Source organism: Peromyscus eremicus, chromosome 8a, assembly GCF_949786415.1.
Source record: "Peromyscus eremicus chromosome 8a, PerEre_H2_v1, whole genome shotgun sequence".
Taxonomy (NCBI): Eukaryota; Metazoa; Chordata; class Mammalia; order Rodentia; family Cricetidae; genus Peromyscus; species Peromyscus eremicus.
The window spans coordinates 52126750-52154115 of NC_081423.1; the positions used below are offsets into that span (position 1 = coordinate 52126750).

At 48.4% G+C, this 27366-nt stretch overlaps 1 protein-coding gene and 1 non-coding gene across 2 annotated transcripts; one reads left to right on the forward strand and one right to left on the reverse strand.

Moving 5' to 3' along the window:
- Positions 1 to 1286: 1286 nt before the first annotated feature.
- Pfas (phosphoribosylformylglycinamidine synthase) lies at positions 1287 to 27366 on the reverse strand. The gene is made up of 28 exons (XM_059270952.1): positions 27277 to 27366; positions 21587 to 21763; positions 17352 to 17487; positions 16512 to 16617; positions 15837 to 16026; positions 15612 to 15717; positions 15057 to 15197; positions 14813 to 14937; positions 14351 to 14479; positions 10898 to 11029; positions 10650 to 10778; positions 7220 to 7293; positions 6954 to 7110; positions 6598 to 6659; positions 6320 to 6481; positions 5925 to 6050; positions 5659 to 5790; positions 5206 to 5436; positions 4884 to 5064; positions 4715 to 4798; positions 4353 to 4508; positions 4041 to 4160; positions 3633 to 3778; positions 3315 to 3522; positions 3119 to 3210; positions 2922 to 3036; positions 2188 to 2511; positions 1287 to 2085 (listed from the first exon to the last, which is right to left on the reverse strand). The coding sequence occupies exons 2-28, from the start codon at positions 21726 to 21728 to the stop codon at positions 1775 to 1777; spliced, it is 4017 nt and encodes a 1338-aa protein (XP_059126935.1). The 5' UTR covers positions 21729 to 21763; positions 27277 to 27366; the 3' UTR covers positions 1287 to 1774.
- On the forward strand, positions 8956 to 9059 carry LOC131918092 (U6 spliceosomal RNA). The gene has a single exon (XR_009380841.1). It is a non-coding gene; the product is annotated as a U6 spliceosomal RNA (small nuclear RNA).

The window sequence follows — 27366 nt, forward strand, 5'->3', positions numbered from 1 at the left end:
ATTTGGTACAAGACCAGGATTTAAAGATTACTCTCAGGCTGGAGAGATGGCTCAGCCGTTAAAGGCTAGGCCCAAAACCAAAAATGTAAGATTACTCTCAGCTACATTAGTTCAAGGCCAGCCAGGACTACATAGGGCCTCAAAAATACAAACAAAATCCTTAGAACCACTCTGCTTAGGAAAGGTTCTTTGGTTTTTGTGTTTTTTTTGCAAAGCAATAAGGAAAAAAAACTTGACCTCCTATCTCCACACCCCTTCCTTTTTGTGGTGCTACAGGGAAATCCAATCTGGGAATTCAAACATGCTATGCAAGGGCTCCACCACTCAGCTGTACCCACAACCTGCAACTTAACACCACCTCACCACTAGCCGAAGCACAAGTGCTCCGCCTCCCCCAAACCCCGAACCCTTTAGAAATTGCAAAATGCAGGGCTGGAGAGATGGCTCAGCAGTTAAAAGCACTGATTGCTCTCCCAGAAGACCCAGGTTCAATTCCTAGCACCTGCATAGCAGCTCACAACTGCTTGTGACACCCTCACACAGACATACATGCAGGCAAAACACCAACGCACACAAAATTAAAAATAATATAAAATAAAAAATTAAGATGCCAGTGTTTTTACAGGGAAACCCCTTTAATCATGATGTAGAACTTCATAGGGGACCACCTGACTCTAGCATATAAGTGACTTCTGAATACATTTGTTGAGGGAAGGAAGCAAGGGATGATGGGAGATGGCTGTCAGCAAGAACAGCTGCTTCCTGGAAATGTGACCTGTGACCTCAGGATGAGATCAGAAGCAGATGTAGCTGGGTGAGCAGGGCCCTTTGCTATCCCTTTCAAGTTGTGACCAATCATAGACAGTTTATTATTAACCTTTCCTTTGTTAACTGGAAAATGCCTCAAGTACCTTTCTTAGTTTTTATGAGAATTCAAACACATAAATTACCCAAGACCTACTCAGCTTGTTAGTACAGGCTAAGTAGCTATTATTTCAATTCTATTAAGATTATGAACTCCATTGGGGCATGACCAGTGCGTGGCACCATCACTGATCAAGGAACAAGACAGAATGAATGACAAGAGGTAGTACCCCAGTAGGATGGAAGGAACCAACTACTTAGATGATGCAACCATCAGGAATGTGATCCCAGGCAGGCACAGGTCAACCTTAAGCATGGCCAGAAGCAACAATTCCTCACAACTAGCAGAGCATATCTGAAAAGGAATCCAGAAATCTGCTCTTTTCAGATTAAAGCAATGAGGCTGGGAGAGGCTGGGAGGGGCTGGGAGGGGCTGGTACATGACTCCGAGTCCCCAAACCAGTGCCAAGCACAGTGGCACTCACCTGAGAGGCTGAAGCTAGAGAATCAAGTTCAGGGTCAGCCTGGGCTACAGACTGAAAGCCTGTCTCTAAAAAGCAAAGAGAGAAAAGGGACATATACCTTGTTCAGAGCTCAGATCGAGAGAGTGAGAGGCAACATGGTGATCACCACTGGGGAGGAGTGCCAGCAGAACTTTGCCCTGTGCTGTCGGCTGTCCTTGGAGCCAGAGGCTGCCTGCTGGAGGCTCATGTGAAACTCAAGGACTGCGAGGAGCAGCCCCTGCAAGGGCGAGGCTAAAACGAGCAATGCAGCTGAGATGTCCCTAGCATTTGGTTCTTGTTTGTCCAAGATGCTTCTGGAAATCTCGTGGGGACACTCCTGAAGGCAATGGGGACAGGGCAGCAGAATCAAAGGCTGAGCTGTGGGCCGGGGTGGTCATGCTGCCTCCTCAGCAGCTGCCCTCCTGTGTCCAGTTCCAGGCATTGACGAAGAGCTGCAGCCAGGGGGAGGTAGCGAGGGTATCAAAGGGAGGGGGGCGCCACGCCCACTGCCAGGGTCTCACAGCCCGCTCAGGGTGCGGCATGAGGGCCAGATGGCGACCATCTCGGGAGCAGATGCCGGCTATGCCCTCTGGAGATCCATTGGGGTTCATGGGGTACTGTTCTGTGGGGTTCCCATCATCATCTGCCCAGTGCAGAGAAACCAAGCCCCTGGCCTTGATCTTGGCTTGGAGTTCAGGAGAAGAAAACGCCATGTAACCTGGAAGCAAAGGACAAAGGCAAGTGAGAGCTAAGCCTCTTCAGGCCCAGCCCCAGCCCCAGCCCCAGCCCGCAAACCCTCCCCTGCCTTCCCCAGCCTGACCTTCCCCATGAGCACTCCACACAGGCAGCACAGAGCCTTCCATCCCTCGAAGCATCAGGGCTGGCCCGGGCTCCACTCGCACGGTGGCCCATCGGGACTCATACCGCCCAGACAGATTGTGGCGCAGCAGGAGGCCTGGCTGTGGTGGCTGGGAGTCATGGCCTGACTCATCTTGCTCTTCATTGGGGTCACCTCCCACCCAGCCCAGAAGCGCCAGCAGCTGACAGCCGTTACACACTCCCAGGCTGAAGGTGTCTGGCCGCCTGCGGAATCGTCCCAGCTCTTCCCTGGCCCGTGGATTAAAGGTCACTGCAGCGGCCCAACCTAGGCAGAACAATTAAGTCAAAGTGAGACGTAAACAGCCCGAGTAGCCTGGGCTTCGTGAAACTGTCTCACTTAAAAAAAAAAATTTTTTTTTCACACACAGAAAGTCTGAACTTTTGGCCTCTCTTGCGGTTGTGGTGAGCCATCTTCCCACAGGACAGGCCAATCTGATCAAGTTGAAGAGCAGCTGACCATTCAGATGAGGCATATGCCCTCCAGGCTTGTACAGCCCTGGGAAGCCAGCTGCCCCATTTCAGGTATCCCTAGTCATTCTGCTGGCCTCTGGTCCTGAACCAGAGCACTCTGCCAGGCTTGGTGGGGGTAACAAGCAGCCCCAGCCTAGGCAGAAGGAGTCAAAGACATCTTTTCAAGGATGTGGAAATGGAGCACGCAGTAGTCTTCACACTGACCTTTGGCAGAGCCCAGAACATCTGCGTAGCTGAAGCCACCCACAAAGGCCACACCGCGGAACGTGTCCAGTCCGATGGCCCCAGAGCAGAGATCCTGCATGGTCACGTCCCACACCTAATAGGATAGGGAGGAAACTGGCAGAGGGTACAGCCAAGACTAGATCAAGATCTCCAGTTCTGCTAGCCCCTGTGCTTACCTCAAAACCAGCCAAGTGAAAGGCATCAGCCATTTCTCGGTCTCCATTACTGCCCTCCTCTCTCAAGATGGCGACTCGGGGGATGGGACCGCCTGGAAGATGTGTCTCTGAGCAGATGGTCACCTACCCACTCCAAACCCCAGACACCTTCCCCTGAGCAGGTCCAAGCACCCAAGCCTTGTGCACACTCCCTTACCAGGTTGACAAGGCACAGAGGCAGTGGGAAAGGTGGGTGGCAGGCAGTAGCTGGGTCCTGTACGCTCCTTTAGGCCCTGCCTCTCTTCTGCCACACAGCGTGGCTCAGCCTGCAGCAGGTCCAGCTGGAAACTTGTTTCTTCCCAGAGGTCTCTCAACTGCCCAACAGGCTCCTCTACAACTACAGCCCCGTTCACTGACACTCGGACCTGGAGAAGGGAAACTGATGAAGGCCAGGAGGCAGTGTGGCCCATCATGGTTTCAGAGTGGGCTTTCTTACAGGCTCACATTAACACTACACTCTCCTTGGCTTCCTCACCATGGCCTGGGGCCCAGCCTCGCCTGTGTGGCCCAGTTCCAGACAGTGTAGGCCAGCACCCTGGTAGCGCTGCAATACTCCGGCTACATCTGCCTCCTGTACCTCCAACACCAGGCCCGGCTCCTCCGCGAACAGCACAGGCAGTGCTGGAAGGGAAATGGGGTGGAGTCAGGATGACTAGGACACTGCCAGGACTCAGGGAGGATGCGATCTGGAAGGGGAGCGCATGGCAGCCGCACCAGGAACTACGAGAGGTCTTAGAAGGCCACAGTTCAGAACAAGAAGACAGCATGGACGAGACAGCTAAGACTCAGGAGAAAGGGTCAGAGACACCACACTGTTGACACCAGAGGGTCTACAAATAAAGAAGGAGGCCCAGGCCTGAGGCTAGACCCCCAAGCTCCTCACCATGGATCCCAGGGGCAGGCACATCCACGTCTATCCCACAATTCCCAGCCAAGGCCATCTCTAGCAGGCAGGTGATGAGCCCTCCATCACTGACATCGTGGCCTGAGCAAAGAAGGCGGTCTGGAGGAAGGAAGAAAAGTTCAGCCACCTCAGGCCAAGCCTCCCAGCCTCAGAGCCTCCGGAGAGGCCGTGAGTGTGAGAAGGCAGGCAGGCACGCATAACAGGAGAGCCTGAACTCTAGGCACGCCATGCTCACTTGTGCAGGAGGCCGGCGCCTGCCACAGGTCTGCTACCACACACCAGGCCACTCACCTTTCAGCAGCCCCTGGGTGATACGGAAGGCGCGCACAAGGTTCTCGGGAAGGTCCAGGTCAGGAGGGTGCTCCCCAAGCTGGGAGAAACACTGGGCCAGGGCCGTGCCTCCCAGCCGGTGCTGCCCAGGGCTCAAGGGCACATAGAGCAGATGACCTAAGGAAAGGGGAGAGCCGCTCGAGACCTTGCCTCAGCACCCCAGCACTGCCGTTCACAGTACACAGAGACACCCCAACTGCCAATCCTAGAAAGTCAACACTGCTCAGTGCTGAGATGAGGGGTACCAGGACTCATGAAACAGACCCCAAACCAAGGACCAAGCTCCGAATATATACACAAGATCAAGGAAGATGAAGCCATACCTCTCCCTGCAGGACGTTTGAGGTCTGGGGTCACAGTGGCTGTGATGTCTGGACAGACAGCATATGCTGAAATGACCAGCGACCCTACCAAGAAGGAGGAATACAACTAAGTAAGGTACCAGCCCAGCCCACAGGACCTTCTTCCCTCTCCCAAGAGCCGCATCCTTACCAGGAGCCCGCACGGTCTCAGTGCCAACCCGGGCAGCCATGCTGAGGGAATCCTTGCCACCATCTACCGCCACACCCAGTGCCGCCATCACTGTCACCATAGCCTCACAGGCATCAGCCAGAGCTGCACCCTCCCCCGGGAGCTTGGCTGCCCACATCCAGTTCCCACTGCACTTCACATCCTGGGCACAGCAGGGACATGGACATGGCGTTAGAGATGCACAGGGCCTGGGAGTCTACGCACAGAAACTAACGGGAAGAGGGAGAGTGGCTGAGAGATGCAGAGGCCTAGAACCCAGGGGAAAGCTACGGAGGGGGCTCACCCGGAGATCGGTGACCAGAGCAAACACCAGGTTGGTGAGGGCTTCAGACACAGCTAGCCTGGCAGCCACCTTGGGGTCCAGCAGGCTCTTGACTGGCTGCTCTCCCAGAGCTGTGGCGGCCCCTACAAGCTCCTGGTGGCTCAGTGCCACAACAGCCACATCAGCCAGAGGCGTCTGCAGGGGCCCGACACACTGCTGTTGGGCCACGAGGCCACCCACCGAGCGATCCACCTATGGAACCAGATGCATGTGGAGAGAAGGCAAGGGTCAAAGTGGGCTGGCTATGGCCTAACTGCAAGCAGAGCACACAGAAGGTGGGCCAGGGACAACAGGCCATTGAGGACGCCACACTCCCCAACCCCTTCATTCCCAGAGCCGAGGAAACCCCAATGGGGAGGAGGGCCAGGCTGCAAGACAGGGAACAACGCAAAAGGCCAAGTGTGCTACAAGGACCTTGTTGGTGAGGTAGCGCTTGCTGGCCACAGCGGGCAGCCTTAGAACTCGTTCCAGAGCCTGGCGCACGCTCAGCTCCGGGGGTAAGACCAGAGGCTGCAGCACGGGGGGTTCCCTCTGGAGGAAGAACTCCTGTAATGGAAGAACAGTCAAATGTAAGCACCGGAGAAGGGCTGGGCACACAGGTGACAAACACGGGCACCGGGAAAGCTACTGTGACAGGACAGTCACAGGAAAACACCCCCCCCCTCCCCTGGCCCACATACCTTCTGCGGCATCTTTCCCAGAACCCAGTCAAGTTCCAGGTCCACAGGGGTTGGAGGAGGTGTCAGGGAGACATCTCCCTGGCCACTTTTTTCCACAGGACATGCACGATCATCCACTAGCATGATCTGTGGACCCCAGGGACAGCCCCCAAAGAAAATGAGACCTTGAATACCAGCAGAGAATGTGCCTAGAGAGCAGGAAACAATGTTCCCATCCTGTCTGGTTTCCTTGAGGTCCCCCTCTCTCCCGACCCCTGCTCTGTTCCCCACTCCTCTTACGCCCACTTTCCATTCAATCTCATTTTGCTCCCTCAACATTTCTTCCCCAAGCCCATGTGCCCAGGCAGCTCCAGCCTGCCTGGAGCACCTGCTCCTGATCACTGGGGCCAACTCACTCTCTTGTCTCCAGTGATTGTGCCCACAAAAGAAACTGGGCAGCGCTCCCGGGCACTGACACGACTCAGGAAGTCCCGGTCCGAGGGCCTCAGCAAAAGTGCATTTGACTCCTGGTACTCGGCCCCCCAGATTTCCAGTGCGTTCAAGGTCGGGTCACCCAGCTGCACAGACGGCAGGGAAGACAAGAAGGGTCAGTGGCCATCGCCTTGCCTCGCCGTATTGCTAGAAATGGGGCGGAGAGGACGGCCAAGCTCCAGGGGTGAGACCTATGCAGCACCTGGAAGCGGCTGGTATAAATGACGGCTCCTGCTGGGTCACTCAGCTCCTTTAGGACATTGCCTGGTGAGAGAACGGCGGGAAGAGACGGACGGACACCTGGTCATGGTCAGCCCCAGGAGAACAGAGCACTTCCTGGTCTCCAGAGTAGCCCCTAATTCTGTACGTCCCTGAAGAGCTGCTGTGACACACTTACTGTCTACCCTGCCTTGGCAGCAGCAGGCTCTAGGCCCCCACCCCTGAGCCTGGCCAGCATGTCGAGGGCATGGAGAAGGCGCTGCAGAGCTTGGTGATTGGCCACAAATCCTCACTCCTTCTCCCTAACCCAGTCTGACTTGTTCTGACCCCTTCCCTCACCATTGCCACCGGCACCCTGGTCATGGAGGCTGCAGATGGGGTTTCTTCCTGGGGCTTCCACACAAGCCCGGATTACACGATTCATCTTCTGCTCCATTTCTGGATCTCCCCGCTGCACAGCTCCGAAGTCCAGGTCACTGGTGTTGTCGCCCTGAACCTGAGGAAGCACAGGGCATAGCTCAGCTCAGAGAGGCTTGGGAGCCCCACCCACACACCCCACAAGGGGCCCAGGGTATCAAAGCTGGCCTGTAACTGTTCTCACTCACCTGCACAGATGAAGCAGCTCCACCCCCAACTCCAATTCTGTAGACGGGACCCCCAACCTTTACAACCTCCATGCCTGCAAGGGAGGAAGTGTGAACCAGAACCCGGGGAGGCTATATAGGAGGCCATTAAAGCAAGACAATATGAGTCCGGAAGAATCTGATGGGAGGGAGCAGGACCACAATGATCCACTAGGCAGAGGGCAGAGCAACCACACAACTATGGAAGACAATGCGACAATAATAAAAATGACGGGGACGCAGAGTTAGGAGAAGGCTTGGTGCTTACTCTTGCAGAAGACCTGAATTCAGTTCTCAGCACCTACAGGGCAACTCACAACTGCTTCTAACTCCAGTTCCAGAGGATCTGATACCCTCCTCTGGCCTTGGTAGGCACTGTACACTCATAGTGCATTTACATACATGCAGCAAAACAGTCAGATGCATAAAGTAAAACTAAGTTTTTCTAAAATTACCAACACACTTATTCTCTAACAGGGAAATACACGTCAAGGAATTGAGCCTAGTTTTATTCACAGGTACAAAGTCATCTACATACAAGAGTAATTATTTGTTTTGGCAAATACAGGAAACAATACATAGACTGCAAGGCAATACTGTTGGGGTGGCAATATTCCCCATAACTTATCTGTAGATTCAACACAGTGCCTATCAAAGTCTTTGCTGACTTTCTCACAAATTGATAACTTGATTCTATTTATTTATTTATTTATTTATTTATTTATTGGTTTTTTCAAGACGGGGTTTCCTTGTGTAGCTTTGCGCCTTTCCTGGATCTCGCTCTGTAGATCAGGCTGACCTCAAACTCACAGAGATCCACCTGCCTCTGCCTCTCAAGTGCTGGGATTGAAGGCGTGCGCCACCACCGCCCAGCTGATAACTTGATTTTAAAGTTCATAAGAAAATATAAAGCCTGGGGCTGGAGAGGTGTCTCAGAGGTTAAGAGCACTGGCTGTTCTTCCAGAGGTCCCGAGTTCAATCCCCAGCAACCACATGACTGAATGTAAGCCCTAAGCATGCCAGGCGAGAGCCACACACTGAGCTATCTATATCCCCAGTCTCTGCCAACTGACTTCTGAATAGAATATGAAGACAGTTCAACCAAGAAGATTATCTAAAGCAAGCTGGATCACCACACATAAAAGAATGAAGTTGGATGCCAACTTCATACAACATATAAAAATGAACTCAAAATGTTATCTGAAGGGCTGTCAAGATGGCTTATCACACAATATTCTTCCAGAGGACCTGATTTGGTACTTAGAGCTCACAACCACCTGTAACTCTAGCTTCAAGGGATTCAGTAGCCTCTCATGGCTTCCAAGAGTACCCATATGCATGTAGCACACATATACATACATATATAATTTTTTAAAAATTAAGATACTAAATGAATGCCGGGTGGTGTTGGCACACACCTTTAATCCCAGCACTCAGGAGGCAGAGCCAAGCAGATCTCTGTGAGTTCAAGGCCAGCCTGGTCTACAGAGTCAGATCCAGGACAGGCACAAAATTACACAGAGAAACCTTGTCTCGAAAAAACCAAAGGGGGAAAAAAAAAAGCCAGTCGTGATGGAACATGCCTTTAATCCCAACACTAGGGAGACAGAGGCAGGTGGATCTCTGTGAGTTCTAGGCCAGCCTGGTCTGCATAGGGAATTCTAAGAGTTACAGCCAAGACTATATAGTGGGACCCTACCTCAAAAAAATTAAAGAAAGCGCTTACTTTGGTAGCACACATAGTAAAATTGGAAAAATACAAAGATTAGCCTGGCTCCTGCACAAAGATGACATGCGTATTAGTGGAATGTTCCATATTTTTCTACTTATGTATGTGCCTATATGCCTGTAATATATTAAAACAATTAATGAAGCTGGACGGTGGTGGCGCACGCCTTTAATCCCAGCACTCGGGAGGCAGAGCCAGGCGGATCTCTGTGAGTTCGAGGCCAGCCTGGGCTACCAAGTGAGTCCCAGGAAAGGCGCAAAGCTACACAGAGAAACCCTGTCTCGAAAAACCAAAAAAAAAAAAAAAAAAAAAAACAAACCAAAAAACAATTAATGATTAAAGAGGCCATGAATTTGAAAGAAAGCAAAGAGGAGTATATCAGGGTAAAGGAAAGGGAGAAATGACGTAATTCTATTATAATCCCAAAAAATAACACTCATAAAATTTTTTTAATTTTGTTTTTCAAGACAGAGTTTCTCTGTGTAGCCCTGGCTGTCTAGAACTCGCTCTGTAGACCAGGCTGGCCTTGAACTTATAGAGATCCTCTTGCCTTTGCCTCGCAAGTGCTGGGATTAAAGGCATGTGCCACCATCACCCAGCTAAAAATAAAAATATTAAGAAAAAAGACGTGGGACTGGTGAGATGGCTCAGCGGTTAAGAGCACTGGCTGTTCTTCCAAAGGTCCTGAGTTCAATTCCCAGCACCTACATGGTGGCTTACAACCATCTATAATGAAATCTGGTGCCTTCTTCTGGCATGCAGGCAGAACAGTGTATACATAATAAATAAAATCTTTAAAAAAGAAAAAAGGGTGTGTGTGTGTGTGTGTGTGTGTGTGTGTGTGTGTGTGTTTTAGAAAAAAAGATGTGGACTAGGACTAGGCAGTGGTGGTGTCCCCTTCAATCCTATTTTATATATATGAGTATTTGCCTGCAAGTATGTATGTGCATTGTATGTGTGCCTGGTACTCAGAGAGGTCCCTGGAACGGGAATTCCAGATGGTTGTGAACTGCCATGAGATGCTGGAAATTGAGCTCAGGTCTTCTGTGAGGGCAACATGTATTCTAAAGCTCTGAGCTATCCCTCCAACCCTTTCATTTTTCTTAATTCCTTAGTGTGTGTGTGTGTGTGTGTGTGTGTGTGAGCATGTGTGCGTCACACAGAAACATACAGATACCACAGTACTATGGTACTTATGTGGAGGTCAGAGGACAACTTTCAGTTTTCAGTTCTCTCCCTCCATGAGTTTCAGAGACTGACCTCAGTCATCAGCTTGCTTGGCGAATGTCCTACCCACTGAGCCATCCAACTGGTCTGGGGCTTAGACTTTAATCACAGCCCTAAACACAGTGCCCAGCACTTAATAATGTTTGCTCTATTGAGCTGAGCCAGCAGAGAAAAGTACTGAGCATAAAGCAGGTACTAAGTATAAACACTGGCTTCAGTGACTTAACACAGGGGTAGGGGTAAGGGCCCCTGCAATACACGAGTACACTTGGCAGGGATTAAAGCCACAAGACTGAGAGTGCCCACCTAACAGAAAACTGTCCTGCCTGACAACCTGTTGTACGGAGAAGAGGTGGGAGGCAGGAGAGCAGAAACCACCCCGTGTCTTCCCTGTTCCCTCCCTGTGGTTGTCCTACACCGAGAGCAAGCTGGTTAGATGCAGAGAAAGGCTCTTACCTGGCTCTGGGGGTTCTTTGCCCACATGCTTGGCTTCCATGGACCCAATGCCCCCACTAAACATGATGGGCTTGATCCACTCACGCCGCTGACCACCCGGAAGCTGTAGACCCAAAGATCGGGCAAATCCTAGTGTGGAAGTGAAAGGAGGTTAAGTCCCAGTTGTGCAGCACCGCAGCCCTGGGTCACAGCACACCCACAAGCCGCTCTGGAGTGCGTTATTCTTTCTTATACACCCCAAGGCTCACCAGCCAGCACGGGTTCTCCAAACTTGTTGCCATAGTCAGATGCTCCATTACTGGCCTCAATAGCAACTTCTAAAGGCTTGGCAAAGTTCCCAGGATACTGGAAGCTTGGATCCTCCCAGGGCAGATTATAACCTGAGATGGAAAGATAAGGGTCAATAGACTATAAAGATGAGCTAGAGAGGCAGCTCAGTGATTCAGCATGTGCACAGCACGTACAAGCTCTGTCAGCATGTGCACAGCACGTACAAGCTCTGTCAGCATGTGCACAGCACGTACAAGCTCTGTCAGCATGTGCACAGCACGTACAAGCCCTGTCAGCATGTGCACAGCACGTACAAGCTCTGTCAGCATGTGCACAGCACGTACAAGCTCTGTCAGCATGTGCACAGCACGTACAAGCTCTGTCAGCATGTGCACAGCACGTACAAGCTCTGTCAGCATGTGCACAGCACGTACAAGCCCTGGGTTCGGTCCCCAGCACGGAAGTAAAAGGAAGTGAAAAGCGACTCTAGGCACTGAAGCTGCCGGCATGGTTAGAATGTGGAGGTGGAAAGCAGACAGTTAACAATGGCCTGCTTCCCATCCCCAACACTAGCCTTTCCTTGTCTCATGATACTTTCATTTATTTGTTACTTTTTTTGTTTTGTTTGTTGAAACAGGGTCTCATTTTGCAGCCTTGCTGGCCTGGAACCCAGAGATACCCCTGCCTCTGCCTCTTGAGTGCTGGGATCAAAGCCTTGTTCAACTGTGTAGAGCCTATTTATGGTACCTGTGGGTTTTTTATGTTTTTGTTTTTTGGTTTTTTGAGACAGGGTTTCTTTGTGTAGCCTTGGTTTTCCTGGAACTCACTCTGTAGACCAGGATGGCCTCAGACTCAGAGATCAGCCTACCTCTGCTTCCTGGGTGCTGGGATTAAAGGTGTGCACCAAAACCAGCCTTTTAGGCTTTTTTATCCTTTAGTAATGCTAGTTATCCAACAGAGGCTTGTACAAGCTAAGTAAGAACTACCCCTCTGCCACACCCCAGTCCTAGGATCAGACCACTTAAGCTCCCCCCACCCCCACAAAAATTTTGTGTGTCTGTGTGGGTGCACATGTTAGTACACGTGCCCACGGACACCAGAAGAGGATGTTGAGTCTCATGGAGCTAGAATTACCTGAATTAAGTACTGGGACTTAACTCAGGTCCTCTCCAAGAAATGGCTGGGCAACCCATTCCTTTTATCCCAGCACTCGAGAGGCAGAAGCAGGTTGATCTTGGTGAGTTCTAGGCTATATAGTTCAACTGTATCAAATAATAAAAATAAAATAGTCTCTCCCCCTTCTTAAAAAATTTATGTTTGTGTATGTACATGTATGTTTATGTGCACATGTAAGTGCAGGTACCCAGAGTCCAGAGGAGGGCATCAGATCACCCTGGCGCTGCAGTTACAGACAGTTGCGGGCCACCTCCATGGGTGCTAGAAACCAAACTTGGTGCTTTGCGTAAGCAGTAGGTACTTTTAATTGCTAAGCTATCCCTCTATAGCTCCTTTTTGGTTTCTTGCTTTTCAAAACAGGGTTTTTCTGGTAGCCCTGGCTATCTTGGAACTCACTCTGTAGATCAGGCTGTCCTCGAACTCAAGAGATCCACCTACCTCTGCCTCTCTCTGTTGGAGAATGTTGTTTTAAAGTGAGTTACTTTTGTTTATGTTGCATTTGTTTAACTCTGTGAAGCTGTGTTACTGTGCCTGTCTAAAACACCTGATGGTCTAATAAAGAACTGGCTAACAGCAAGGCAGGAGAAAGGAAAGGCAGGGAGAATATATAGGAGAAATCTGGGAGAAAGGAGAGAAGAAAGGAGATGGAAGAGTGAGAGAGATCTAGCAGCCAGAGGAGGAGGAGGACTCCAGGGGCCAGCCACCCAGCTACACAGCGAGCCACGAAGTAAGAGTAAAATTTACAGAAGTAAGAGAACGGGAAAAGCCCAGAGGCAAAAGGTAGTTGGGATAATTTAAGGAAAGCTGGCTAGAAACTAAGCCAAGCTAAGGCCAGGTGGGTGTTTATAGTAAGAGTAAGCCTCCGTGTGTGATTTATTTGGGAGCTGAGTAGCAGCCCCCCAAAAAAGAGTAAAAAACAAAAACAACATCTCCTAAGTGCTGGGATTAAAGGAGTGCGCCACCACTCAGAGCCCCTTCTTTTTTAAACAAGACTTTTATCATTTTATAAAACGATGTGTATATGTGTGGGTACCTGCAGGAGCTAGAGTTACACAGGCAGTTGTGAACCAACCGACCAACATGGGTGCTGGGAACCAAACTCAAGTCCCCGCAACAGTAGCACACTTCATTACTGAGCATCTCTCCAGGCCCTGTTGTGTAAGTTTTTCAGATATGGAAACATTCCATCCTGCAGAACAGCTCTTTAAAAAGGTAAAAAACTCAAAATAGCTTCAGGAAGTCCCTGAAACTGACCAGCCACTAGATCCCTCCCAACTGCCTGGAAGAGGCGGAGACCAGAGCCACTTGGAAAGGAGGACACTCTCCAACCGGCTGAGCTGCCTACAGGCTGTGCAGTGTGTCACCCATGTCACCCATGCTGGGGCGGGTCTTGGTGATGCAGCTGTCTTGGAGTCATTTCTACTCCTGTAAGTGACCCCTGACCCATACTCATATTACGTAATGCCAGTGAAACTCATTGCTTCACCAAGATGGACTGTGGTGGAATCCGTATTTCGGTCTGTTGTGGGTGAGTCCACGTGTATGTTGTGTCTTCCCAGGAAAAGTTTTGTCCCACAACAGCCCCTCAGTCTCTTAAGGTTCTCTAAGAAACTGGATTTAAAGCCGGGCAGTGGTGGTGCACGCCTTTAATCCCAGCACTCAGGAGGCAGAGCCAGGCGGATCTCTGTGAGTTCAAGGCCAGCCTGGTCTACTGAGCGAGATCCAGGACAGGCACCAAAACTACAAAAAAGCCCCCCCACCCCCTTAAAGAAAAGAAACTGGATTTAGTGGACAAGTATTGATCATAAGATAACCCGGTCTCATGTTTCCTAAGTGAATGCTGGTTTCTAAAGAAAACTGTAGGTCTCCAAAGTCAGTCTGGCAATCTCCAAATCCCTCAGTTTGTACTGCTCATGTTCATGGTCAGCAAAAACTGACTACTGAGCCGGGCAGTGGTGGCGCATGCCTTCAATCCCAGCACTCGGGAGGCAGAGCCAGGTGGATCTTTGTGAGTTCGAGACCAGCCTGGGCTATCAAGTGAGCTTCAGGACAGGCTCCAAAACTACACAGAGAAACCCTGTCTCGAAAAACAAAACAAAACAAAACAAACAAAACAAAAAACCAAAAACAAAAACAACTGACTACTGTGAAGCTCTCCCTTACACCCAGCTGACTTTAGACCAAAGAGATGAAGTGTTTGTGCCCCCAGGACACAGGGAAGCAGGGAAGGTGGTTAGAGGAGGAAAAGATAGAACCTGGGATGTGCAGGTTTCCAAAGCAATAGCCAGCAGTGCCAGCTACCACATGGGCCCCACGACCCGTGCACTGGACATCTCGGATGCGGCCACCGGTGCCTGTGGTTGCTCCGCTGAAGGGGGCCACTCCTGCAAAGAGAAAGCAAAGGAGATGTGGGTGACATCCATAAAACCATCCCGAGCCCAGGGGTGCTGCACGCCTTTAATCCCAGCACCCTAGAAACAGGCAGGTAGAGCTCTGTGAGTTCGAGGTCAGCCTGGTCTACAAAGCGAGTTCCAGCCAGGGCTGTAAACACACGGACACACAGACCCCTAACGCCTGCCCCATTTCCCCCAACCACATACACCCATCGCTAATGTCCTCCATGGAAAAAAGAACAACTTAGGCTCAGCCTCAGGGCCTGGGACCTTTATACCCCCCTACTCTCTATATTTACCTGTCTACACTGGGACCCAACTCACCTGTGGGGAAGTTATGTGTCTCTGCTGTGAAGACAACATGTCTAAGCCCCTGCTGTTGCCGGAGGCAGCTTGGTTGTGTAGGGTCCTCGGGCTGTAGGAATCGGACTTCCTTCCCCTGGATCGCACTATGGACATAGCCATGCTCCACTCTGTTGTTTTCCCCAAGAGCCATGCCAACCCAACCAGGGTCCAAGGCTTCCCTTCTCTCCAACCCAGGAGCCCTTCAGCCCAGAGCACAGCCAACCTGCTGTTGTCACAGAACTTGAGGACATTGTTAGGGTTGGAGGATGCCTGAGTGCTCATGATGGATTCAAACAGGGAATGTCCTAGCTTCTTCCCGTCCACATGGAGCTGGCCCTTGAAGAACCAATGTCGACTGTGCTCACTGTGGGAGTGACAGGAGGGGAAGGTAGAGAGAACGGGTCACTCTTTAGTGCTGTATCCCCTCGACAGCATCATACAGCAGTCACAGCTAATTCATACTTAGGAGATGTCAAAGTACATTCCAGAAAATCCTTACGTACACTGCCACTGTCACTTGTCAAGAACCAAAGACAAAACCACGATTTAAAAGTAGACTCCTAGCCGGGCGGTGGTGGCGCTTGCCTTTAATCCCAGCACTCGGGAGGCAGAGCCAGGCGGATCTCTGTGAGTTCGAGGCCAGCCTGGTCTACAGAGTGAGATCCAGGACAGGCTCCAAAACTACACAGAGAAACCCTGTCTCAACCTCCCCGCCCCCCCAAAAAAAAGTAGACTCCTAGAAGGGTAAGGGACAGCAGACAAAGGCATTCCTCCTCACCTATTGGACTGAGCCAAGTCAAAGGCCTCCACTGTACTCGGGTTCCGCTGCAGTTCTTGAAAGCGCTTAGTGTAGAAATCCAGGTCCCAGGAGTCAAGGGCCAGACCTAGAAGACAAACCCTAGAGGAGCTGACAGCATGCCTCAGGCCACCATATTCCATGTCTCAGCAGTCCTGCTGACCTATGCCGGGCCCTTCCCTTCATCTCCCATGGACACCTGCTCACCTAGCTCCTGGTTGGCCTGCTCCAGGGCAAGCCGACCCTCAGCTAATATGTCGATGGTGCCATTGAGTGGGGCTGGGATGCTCTGAGGGGAGAAGCTCTGGATGGGGTCAGGGTACTGCTGCTCAGTCATCCGGTCATGCAAGGCAGCCAGAGAAATGGCCTCCATTTCAGCCGTAGGGTGGTGAGCAAACTAGTGGGAGGATACATAAAGAAAACAACAGTTGGAGTTGAAGAACAGAGACAAAGGACTCACTCTGAACCTTCACGTTACTCACCCCACTACCACCATACAGCACCATTTTCCTGTTTTAGTGCAGATATCAAGGCCAGGGTTTGAATATACTCGGTAAAAGCCCTACCACTGAGCTATGAATACTCAGGCCCACAGGGCATCTTTATTCGGACTAAAAGAAAAAGAAAAAAAGAACAAAACAAAAAATTCCCCATCTGGGGATGAACCTGTGCCAGGATGCATAGATCAGTCTGGGAAGCCCAGATGGACCATTTACCCTTCAACCAGGTACCTTCAAAGCAGCAAACAACCTCCCAAGCGTACAGGTCAGGCCTAAGGCCAAGAGCTCTCCCCTCCCTCTCCCGCGACTTTGTGAGAGTTTAGGATCTAATCTCTGGCCCACTTACTCCTCCTGATTTCCCACCACAATGCCCACACCTCACCGAGAGCCGGTAGCGCCGGGTCATCTCTACCCGATCCACAGCTCTCAACCCAGCGGCCTCACACACAGAAACAATGTTGCTGGATGTTGGAGTAGAGAAATTCAGCCTGAGGAAAGAGTCAGGAAGTTATGGTCTGAAGGCCCTAACAAGCATCATTGAGAAGGTGGATCTTGCCCACAGATCCACCCAACACACCACTATTACCTCTTTACCACTGGCCTCCTGCCTCAGACTAGGTGCCAAGAAAACCTGCTTTCAAAAGTTAATCAGAGGCTGGAGAGATGGCTCAGTGGATAAGAGAGTGCCTTGTTCTTCAAGAGAACCCAAGTTTGGTTCTTGGACCCATGTCAGGAGGCTCATGACTGTGTGTAACTCCAGCTCTAGGGAGATCTGATGTCTCCAGCCTCCCTGGGTATCTGCACTCAGCTGCACATACCCATACACAAGGCCAGTACGGGAAACTTAGCAAAATCATCTTTCAGAAGAAAAGGTAAAATAACCCCCACTGTTGAATGGTGCAGTGCTTACTCAGCATGCATTAAGTCCTAGGGTCAATCCCTAACAAATGGGACTCGTGAGAAAGCACCGTTGAACTTCTCCGAGTGTAAGGGGTTGATTCTAAAACAGATTTGGGAGCTAGTTCAGTTTTCAAGACATTTGTCCACACAAGGAAAATATCACATGGCTTCCCAGGTAGAGAGAGGATGGAGCAAAGGAAAATCTCCAAAGACTACAAGGCAAAGGAGAAAGACAGAAGTGAAGGGGTTGCCAGTGAGTGTGAAAAGGAGATGTGCTGGGAATGTGGGACCAAGTTGCCCCAGGAAGAAACCCACCGCGTACCTGGGTCCCACCTCCAGCAACAAGTCATTGGAGCCAGGAACAAGCCAGGACTCCTGAGCAACATCATCCAGCAACAAAGGGCAGCCAAAGAGCCACTTCAACTTCTTCATCTCCTCAGCCCCTGGAAGGGCCTCAGCTGCAGAGACAGGACAAGGCACCTCAAGACATTGCCTCATATACCAGATCACCTCCTTTCAGAAACCAACACCTAGAACTGGGCATATGGCCCACACCTTTTCTCAGCATTTGGGAGACAGAGACAGGAAGATCTCTACAAGTTCTAGGCCAGCCTAGTCTACATTTCAAGCTCCAGGACAGCCGGGACTACACAGAGAGATCTCCCTCAAATTAGTTAATTAAGCAAAACAACCCACAATCTAACATCCCAGGGCTGAGATGGACTGGCTGCTCTTCCAGAGGACCTGGGTTGGATTACCAGCACCTACATGATGGCTTACAACTGCTGTGGAACCATCTTTTTCTACTGTGAATATGTATTACTCTCGTCTGCTAATAAAAAGCTGATTGGCTGATAGCTGGGCAGGAAGAGACTGAGTTTGAGAGCCAGACTAGGGAGAATTCTGGGAAGAGGAAGAAGGGTGGGTGGAGTCAGGAGTCACCAGCCAGATGTAGAAGGAGCAGGAGATGAATGTGCCATGCTCATAAAGGTACCACCATGTGGCAGAGCGTAAATAAGGAATAGGAGTTAATTTAAAATGTAAGAGCGTGTTAGTAATAAGCCTGAGCTATTGGCTGAACATTTGTAATTTATATTAAGTCTCTGAGTCAGTTATTTGGGAAGCGGCTGCTGGTTATTTGGGAGCAGGTAGTAGGGACAGGAAACCTGTTTAGATATGGTGTTCCAATGTGTGGCTGAAATTTCCACATAAAACTTGACAAAGTTTAAAAAAGGATTCTAGACACACAAGAACAGAGTTAAGCACAGCTTCTTGGTAGCTGCCTTTTCTCCAGTGGGCTCTATTTGCTGGTGATGAGCAGAGGCACGGCTCCTTTAAGACTTACTTCCTGACTTAGTGCTAGCAGCAAAAACGGGCAACTCTTTTAAGAGGCTCTGCTACCAAACACTTATATGGTGTTTATGAGCAGCCAGTGGCATGTTACTTGGTGGTGGCATGGCTAGAAATTCCCAGAGTTTGGGTAGTAAACATGGCTCCCAGAGCTGGCAGTAAACATGCCCCTGCCATGCGACTAGACTCTCAGAGAACTGAGGGGGAGGAGCCAGCAACAGCACACCATGATCTAAGTAAGTTACACAGCCGTTTTGCTCACACAGACAGGAAAAGTTACAGATACACAGTGAAGACAGATTCAGATGGGAAAAAAGCTCTAAATGGGTCACAGTGTGTTTAAAAATATAGGTAGGCGCTGGGCGGTGGTGGCGCATGCCTTTAATCCCTGCACTTGGGAGGCAGAGCCAGGTGGATCTCTGTGAGTTCGAGGCCAGCCTGGTCTACAAAGAGAGATCCAGGACAGGCACCAAAACTACACAGAGAAACCCTGTCTCGAAAATAACAACAACAACAACAACAACAATAATAATAATAATAAATATATGTAGGCTTAGGAGAAAAGAAAAAGGATGAATAAAGTCTTTAAAAAAAGGAAAAGAGTAATAAAAAGATATAATAAGCCATGTATAGATGGAAAATACACAGTCTGGATACTATATGTTATTGTCTTTAAATTTTTTGACTGCTAATGAACAAATGATAACTGCTGAGAGACATTTGATTACAAAAACTGCTAGATTAAAACCATCCTACATACTGTAAAAATAGCCTGACTTCAAAATTTAAGTCAAAAGATAGGTTACTTTGGGAAAGAGGTTCTGCTTTTATTTCCACAGGAAATGAGAGGTTCTGGATTCATTCTGGGTTAAGAAAAATCAGGTTTGATCGAGGAAGACCCCCTGAAAAATCTCCAATGGGAACAGATGGCCCAGATGATCCAATGTCTCAGAGCCCCTCTGTTGCAGTTTCCTCTGAGTTCTGCATCCAGAGCCGCTTCAAGGCTCCTGGCTGAGATGATCTAGCCTCACAGAATACTCCAGTCAGGACTTCACTATAATACTAAATTTTCTCAGAGTCCCCCAAAGATTAACAGTGCCCCCAATCAGGAGGCAGTAGTCTACAACTACATTCCCAAAAAACAGATTATGGATATTTATTACCATTTTAGGGGGGTTTGGTTACAAGTTGTTATAATGGTCAGGAAAAAAGCTAAACAAATGAGATTAGATTCAGAGATCTTGTTCTGAAAAGGGGGGATATAAAAATGATAGGATAAAAGGGTAGATTATTGAATCTGCTTTAATCCAAAAAAAACAACTATTAATCTTAAATATTTTACATTAGTTTTTTTGATACAAATTTAAAGTTAATTTTGTTGTACTGTATGTATATTTCTACTCTTAATGTATTATGTTTATGCAACTCATTTAAAAATGTAATGTATAATTAAATACAAATTAAAAGTCATCTATAATAGTCAAACTTATAGTCATGTTAGGTATGTTTTCAAAGTCATACACAGATATATTTAGATAGATGGTCTTCACACACTTCAAAGATCTACAGAACATTGCATTTAATATGTTTAATAACCTAAAGCTTTTCATGACAGTGAGACACGTCTACTCCTGGCAGCACCAATCTACTTCAGAGAAGATCAAGGGCATCGAAGAAACTCCCTATCAAGTTTACTTTCTTTGTGGCAAAAGTTAGCCACCAGGCAAGAAACTGCTCTTGCCTCAACTGCTGACAGTATGCTGTCCAAACTGGACAAGCAGGACAGAAAAGTGACTGCCAAACTTTGCCAATACAAGGCGTGACAGTCCTTCAGAAATCCTACTTCACAGAAAAGTCTGTCAGATATTCTAGACCTACAGGCCAGAGTTGGATGCCCCAACATTGCAGAGGAACTTTGGTGACTGTCCAGGCAGCCTGATGTCCCTGTCATTAGGTAACACTTCACCCTTTTGGGGTCTTTGATGAAGTTGAAGACTAAATAGTTATAATTATAGTTTTCCTTGGTTATAATAGAAAGTAAATTAGATACAAACTTTAGACTCATCAAAATAAGATAGATATTTTCTCTAATTTAGTCAAGTGCAAAGAAAATGGATATTGTTACTGTAATTCTTAATAACTTTTTGTTGTATATAGCTTTACTATATTAAGGCTAAAATCTTCCTTTTTAATTAGACAAAAAAGGGGCATGCTGTGGAACAATCTTTTTCAACACTATGAATATGTATTACTCTCATTCGCTAATAAAAAACTGATTGGCTGATAGCTGGGCAGGAAGAGATTGAGCTGAATTCTGGGAAGAGGAAGGGTGGAGTTAGGAATCGCCAGCCACATGCAGAGGGAGCAGGAGATGAATGTGCCATGCTAATAAAGGTACTACCATGTGGCAGAGTGTAAATAAGGAATATAATTAACTTAAATAGTAATAAGCCTCAGCTACTGGCTGAGCATTTGTAATTTATATTATCTCTGAGTCAATTAATTGAGAAGGAATTTGGGAGCAGATGGTAGGGACAAGAAATTTCCATCATCATACAACCATCTTTAACTCCAGTTCCAAGGGATCCATGCCCTCTTCTGGCCTCTGCAGTAGCAGGCACACGTGGTGTATGGACATGCATGTAGGTAAAACACAAATACACATAACATACCTGCACCTGAGTCTGACAATGTTGGAAGGAAGAGTCCTCTCACTTCCACATGCTAGAGTAAACATGGACACACACACACACACACACACACACACACACACACACACACAAGTAAATCAAACAGGAGGCTAGAGAGATAGATCAGGGGTTACTATCACAATCTACTCTTACAGAAGACCAGGTTTAATTGCCAGCACTCATGTTAGAAGGCCACTTTTCTCTCCAGCTCCAGGAGATCTGGACTCTTGCACTTATGTACACACTTACACAAACAAATACACACATATACACATAATTAAAAACAAAATGGGGTAAAAAATTAAAACAAAAAGGAAATCCAACACCTCACACTGGATGTAATGAGCCATCTTTACCAGACTTTACCAGCCCAGCACTCCAGAGGTAAGGCAGTAGAATCAGGAGCATAAGTCATCCTTAGCCACAGGCAGAGTTCAAGACCAGTCTGGGATACATGATACTCCGACTCAAACATCCCACCAAACAACAAAATGTAAACCCAACATCTAGGCCCAACCTGCCCAGCGCACGTTGTAACACAGCTCAGTCTCCACACTCTGAAGCTTTGGCAGTTTATCTTGTAGTTTCCGAAGAGCATGTCCAGAGGCTGCCCCCTCGTGGCCAGAGGGACGGACATAAAAGTGAAGGACAGGGGCCATCTCTGCAGGTGACCTTCTAGAGATGGATTAGGTTCCTAAAAAAAACAACAGTAGTTGATTTCAAGTTCCGCAGAAACCCAGACACTGGACATGGAGAAGGGGGACATCACAGGGGAATTCAGAAAAGGGTAGCCCTGGGGATTTTCAACTAATCATGCAAAATGTAGGTTTTTCAGGCTGGGAAGGGATGGCTCCGCAGTACAGCACGTTCTCAGCCCTGGGCTCAACCTCTAGCACATGCACATGCCAACACACATATAACAGTAGTGTGAGGGAGAGGCATACAGACACATCCTTGGCCGAGTGGCGGTGGCACATGCCTTTAATCCCAGGACTCGGGAGGCAGAGCCAGGCGGATATCTTTGAGTTCCAGGCCAGCCTGGTCTACAGAGCGAGACCCAGGACAAGCACCAAAACTACACAGAGAAACCCTGTCTCGAAAAAAAAAAAAACAACTAACCAACCAACCAAACAAACAAACAAAAGAAGAATATTACTATGAACAAATACATCAGACAATTTCAGCTCAGTGTGACTAACACTAAGGGTCTAAGGACACCAACCTGTTACTTCAGTTAGGAAGGACTTTCCTAGAGTAAATGTTATCTGCCAGGAACTGAATGTTTTTGGTTTGTTTTGTTTTTAAGTATTTATTTATTTATTTATTATGTATACAGTGTTCTGCCTGCATGCCTAGAGAGGGTGCCAGGTCTCATTATAGAGTTGTGTGCCACCTTGTGGTTGCTGGGAGTTGAACTCAGGACCTCTGGAAGAGGAGCCAGTGCCCTTAACTGCTGAACCATCTATCCAGGCCCCAGAACTGAACATTTTTATCCCTTGCTTACATTCTTATGTTCAAACCCTAATTCCCAATATGACAATGTTTCAACAGGGGTCTTTAGGAGTATTAGGATGATGAGGGCTATACCTTAATGAATGGAATTAGTGTCTACCATGCACAGACACAAGGTCAGCAGTATGAAACCTAGAATGTGTTTCTACAAGAAAATAACCGTAGTGGGGCGGCGGTGGTGCATGCCTTTAACCCTAGCACTTGGGGAGGCAGAGCTAGGTGGATCTCTGTGAGTTCGAGGCCAGCCTGGTCTATAGAGCGAGATCCAGGACAGGCACCAAAACTACACAGAAAAACTCCATCTTAAAAAACAAAAATAAAAAAAGAATAAAGAAAATGACCACGCTGGCACTCTGATCTCAGATCCAACCTCTGGAACTCTGAGCAGCTCTGTTGTGGTGGTACAACAGTCTATGGTACTTAGTCACAGCAGTGTCTGAGACATGAATTCAGAGGATGAAGATGGGCTAGGCCTGGCTGGTAAAGTCGAGTAACAGTTCCCCTGCTTCACTGCTTTCAAAACATCACATTCTTGCTCCAGGTAAATCCAAAGTCTGACAAACCCTTTCCAACTGCTGAACCCCTTCCCTTTGCTCACCAGCTCTAGTCTCTCTATTCTTCAAGATGAGCACACTGTACCAACTGGGATGTTCTCACTGCCCAGTGCTCACAACACCTCCCTTCTAGACAGCACCTTTGGAGCTCAGGGCTTCTTCTTTTTTTTTTTTTTTCTTTTTCGAGACAGGGTTTCTCTGTGTAGCTTTGCGCCTTTTCCTAGAACTCACTTGGTAGCCCAGGCTGGCCTCGAACTTACAGAGATCCGCCTGGCTCTGCCTCCCGAGTGCTGGGATTAAAGTCGTGCGCCACCACCACCCGGCGAGCTCAGGGCTTCTAATGTGCTCCATTCATTCAACCATCAGCCCACACACAGGGCTCACAGATGTACACTTGTCTCTTTCGGGGGAAGCAGGGAGTAAAGAACTTTACTGCTTCACATCTCCATGTGGATGACTCAAACTTAACTCATTCAAAACCGGATGTTGGGGCTGGAGAGATGGCTCAGAGGTTAAGAGCACTGACTAAGCCGGGCAGTGGTGGCGCACGCCTTTAATCCCAGCACTCTGGAGGCAGAGCAGGCAGATCTCTGTGAGTTCGAGGCCAGCCTGGGCTACAGAGTGAGTTCCAGGAAAAGGCGCAAAGCTACACAGAGAAACCCTGTCTCGAAAAAACAAAAACAAAAACAAAACAAAACAAAACAAAAAAACAAGAGCACTGACTATTCTTCCAGAGGTCCTGAGTTCAATTCCCAGCAACCACATGGTGGCTGACAACCATCTGTAATAAGATCTGGTGCCCTCTTCTGGCCTGCAGGAATACATGCAAACAGAACACTGTAAACATAATAAATAAATCTTTAAAAAAAACAGACATTTCTAGGCATGGTGGCGCACATCTTTAATCTCAGCACTCAAGAGGTAGAGGCAGGTAAATCTCTGTGAGTTCAGGGCCAACTTGGTCAATACAGTGAGCTCCAGGCCAGCCAAGGCTACACAGTAAAACTCTGTCTTAAAAAATAAATAAATAGCCGGGCGGTGGTGGCGCACGCCTTTAATCCCAACACTCCGGAGGCAGAGCCAGGCGGATCTCTGTGAGTTCGAGGCCAGCCTGGGCTACCAAGTGAGTTCCAGGAAAGGCGCAAAGCTACATAGAGAAAACCTGTCTCGAAAAACCAAAATAAATAAATAAATAAATAAATAAATAAATAAATAAATAAATAAATAAATAAATAAAAATAGGGCTGGAGAGATGGCTCAGAGGTTAAGAGCACTAGCTGCTCTTCCAGAGGTCCTGAGTTCAATTCCCAGCAACCACATGGTGGCTCACAACCGTCTGTAATGAGATCTGGTGCCCTCTTCTGGCGTACAGGCACACACGAAGGCAGAACACTGCATACATAATAAACTCTTAAAAAGAAAATAAAAAAATGTATTCCATAGGCCAGTGAGATGGCTCAGCAGGTAAAGACACTTGCCTCCAAACCTAATGATCTGAGTTTGATCCCCAGAACCCACAAAATGGAAGAAAGCTAGTTTCCACAGATTGTCTTCTCTGACTGCAACAGTGTTTGGGACGCTCAGGATGCAGGCTGAATACTTAGTGTGCTGGGGTGATGGACCTGATCCCTAGCATCACAAAATGGGGGCAAAAATCTTTAAAACAAAACCGAATTCTTTTACTACCCTGACAAGAACAGTATTGTGATGCTCTGTCAATCCAGAGACCTCTTAGCTGTTCTTATAAATCCTGTCAGCAGCATGTGACTCATTCATTTTCTACTTCTTCAAACACCCTCCTCTGGTGGCTTCAATGACAGCAATATTCTCCTGAACCTCCTCCACCTTTTGGTTGATTGTTCTAACTCACCTGAGCTGACTCCTATTCTTTTGCTCAACTTCTAAATGTTAGGTGCCCATGGTTTTATATTTCTCTTCTTTTGTGTTAAATGGCTTCCAGTTCTGTGCTTTAAAGACTACCTACTAGAATAAACCAATGAAATTGCCACCATTCAACTGTGGTTTTGTTTGTTTGTTTGTTTTTGTTTATTGAGACAGGGTTTCTCAGTATAACAGTCCTGGCTGTCCTGGAACTCGCTTTGAGGCTAGGCTGGCCTCAAAATCACTTGAGATACGCCTGCGCCTGCCCCTGCCCCTGCCCCTGCCCCTGCCTCTGCCTCCCAAGTGCCAGGATTAAAGGTGTCCACCAACACTGCCGCCGCCGCTGCCACCACCTGGCTACTGTTTTCAACTAAAAACACCAATTTGATAGCATCCAAACTAATATTTGCCAAAATATTCTATAACTTTTCCCAACAGTGACTCTCTTTAAAACTCCAGATTGGTATACTTAAATACCATCACATCTACATATAAGTGTGTCATAAATATAGCCAACTGGGGCTGAGGATTTAACTCAATAAAATGTTTATCTACCATACATGAAGCCCTGTGTGGTTTGATTTCCAGGACCACATAAACTGGGCAAAGTGGCACATACCTGTAATCCCAGCACATGGTATGTGGAGGCAGGAAGATCCTGAGCTCAAGGTTATCCTCAACTACACAGTGAGTTTGAGGACAGCCTAGGTTATAACAGACTTATCTCTCCTCTTCCCTCTTGTATTTTTTTTTTTTGTTGTTGTTTTTCAAGAGGAATAATAGTTTACTGAGCTCATGGGAAGGGAGCTGGAGGGAGCTGGAAGCTTAAAGTAACTGGAGTACTTCTGGCACCCCCAATCAGGAAGATCTGCTGTTCCTCTAGTCCTCCACATCCAGGGAACACGACTACCATCCAAACAGTTGCTCAGCTGAATGTGTAGGCTCTGGATTCAGTGATAAAGCACTTGCCTAGCACATGCAAGGCCTGAGGTTCAATCCTCAGAACTACAAAAAGTAAAAAGTAAGCCAACTTTAATAGTCCTTTTCCCTCAGCCTCTCCAGACTCCATCTGCCAACACATCTACTTCCAAATACACCTTAAATCTCTGGCCTTTTCATGTCTACTACCTCAGCAGTCCAAGTCACCATCACCACTTGGCTGGACTGATGAACGTATTGGTTTCTTGGTTACTGCTGTTTGTTTTCTGAGTCAAAGTCAGGTTATTATACAGTCCCAGGCTGGCCTGGAACTCAATCTTCTTGCCACTTCCTTCAAATGCTGGGATTATAGATCCAGATCACTGGATTCCTGAACAGTTCCACTACTACACAACCACATCCTATCTGCCATAAGCTAGCAGGAAGACCCTGATTTCGAGGCTGGTGAGATGGCTTAATGGATAAACACTTGCCACTGCCGGGCAAGGTGATGGCACGGACCCTGAATCCCACCCAGCACTCAGGTGGCAGGGGAAGGTGAATCTCTGAGTTCCAAGCCAGCCAGGGTTGTATAAAGAGACCCTGTCTCAAAAAAGCAAAACCAACCAACCAAACAAGTTGTTGAATGAATGAACCTTTTATCCCTACCACACCTGTTTCCTCCTCCTACTCAGTCTTCTGAAAAAAATTTTTTTTAAACAATTGGCAACAACGACAAAACAGGGTTTCATTTGGCCCAGGCTGACCTCTAACTCACTGTGTAACTGAGGATGGCCTTGAATTTCTAATCCTTCTGCTCCCAAAACCTCTCGAGTGCTATAACTTTAGGTGTTCTTCACAACCCCCGGTTAATGAGGTCGTGGGAATCGAACCCAGGGCCCCATCCATGCCAGATAAACATTCTACGAGCTACATCTCCATCCCTCTGGAGTTACTTTATTAAGATTCTATCTATCATTCCCAGCGAAATATAAGCTCCAGGAATAACGGTACAGGATTTTATTTCGGGGCTATATTCCCAACGACTAGTGTCCTGATGGACACACTTGGTGATGAATGGATGACTGACTGAATGAATGGATGACTGAATGAGTGAACGGGGCCGTGACGGGAGGCTGTTTCAATCCTGTCGTCCACCTACACCGAATGTCTGTAGAACACGCGCTCCAGCGGACGGATGCTCTAGCTCAGGCACGCGGGCCCAGGAGGACCCAGCCCGGCCTGGCGGGGAACCCGATACAGCCTGGATCAGGCTTGAGCGTGTGAGCCATGGAGCTGCACCAACGAGCAACTCGGGGAAGCACGCGCGAGTCCTACTCACGTGAAGCGGTCCACGCAGCGCCACAACTCCGCGAATCTTGGCGCGCTGCTACGTCATCCACGAGCGCCACCAGCGAAGACCGGACTTGCG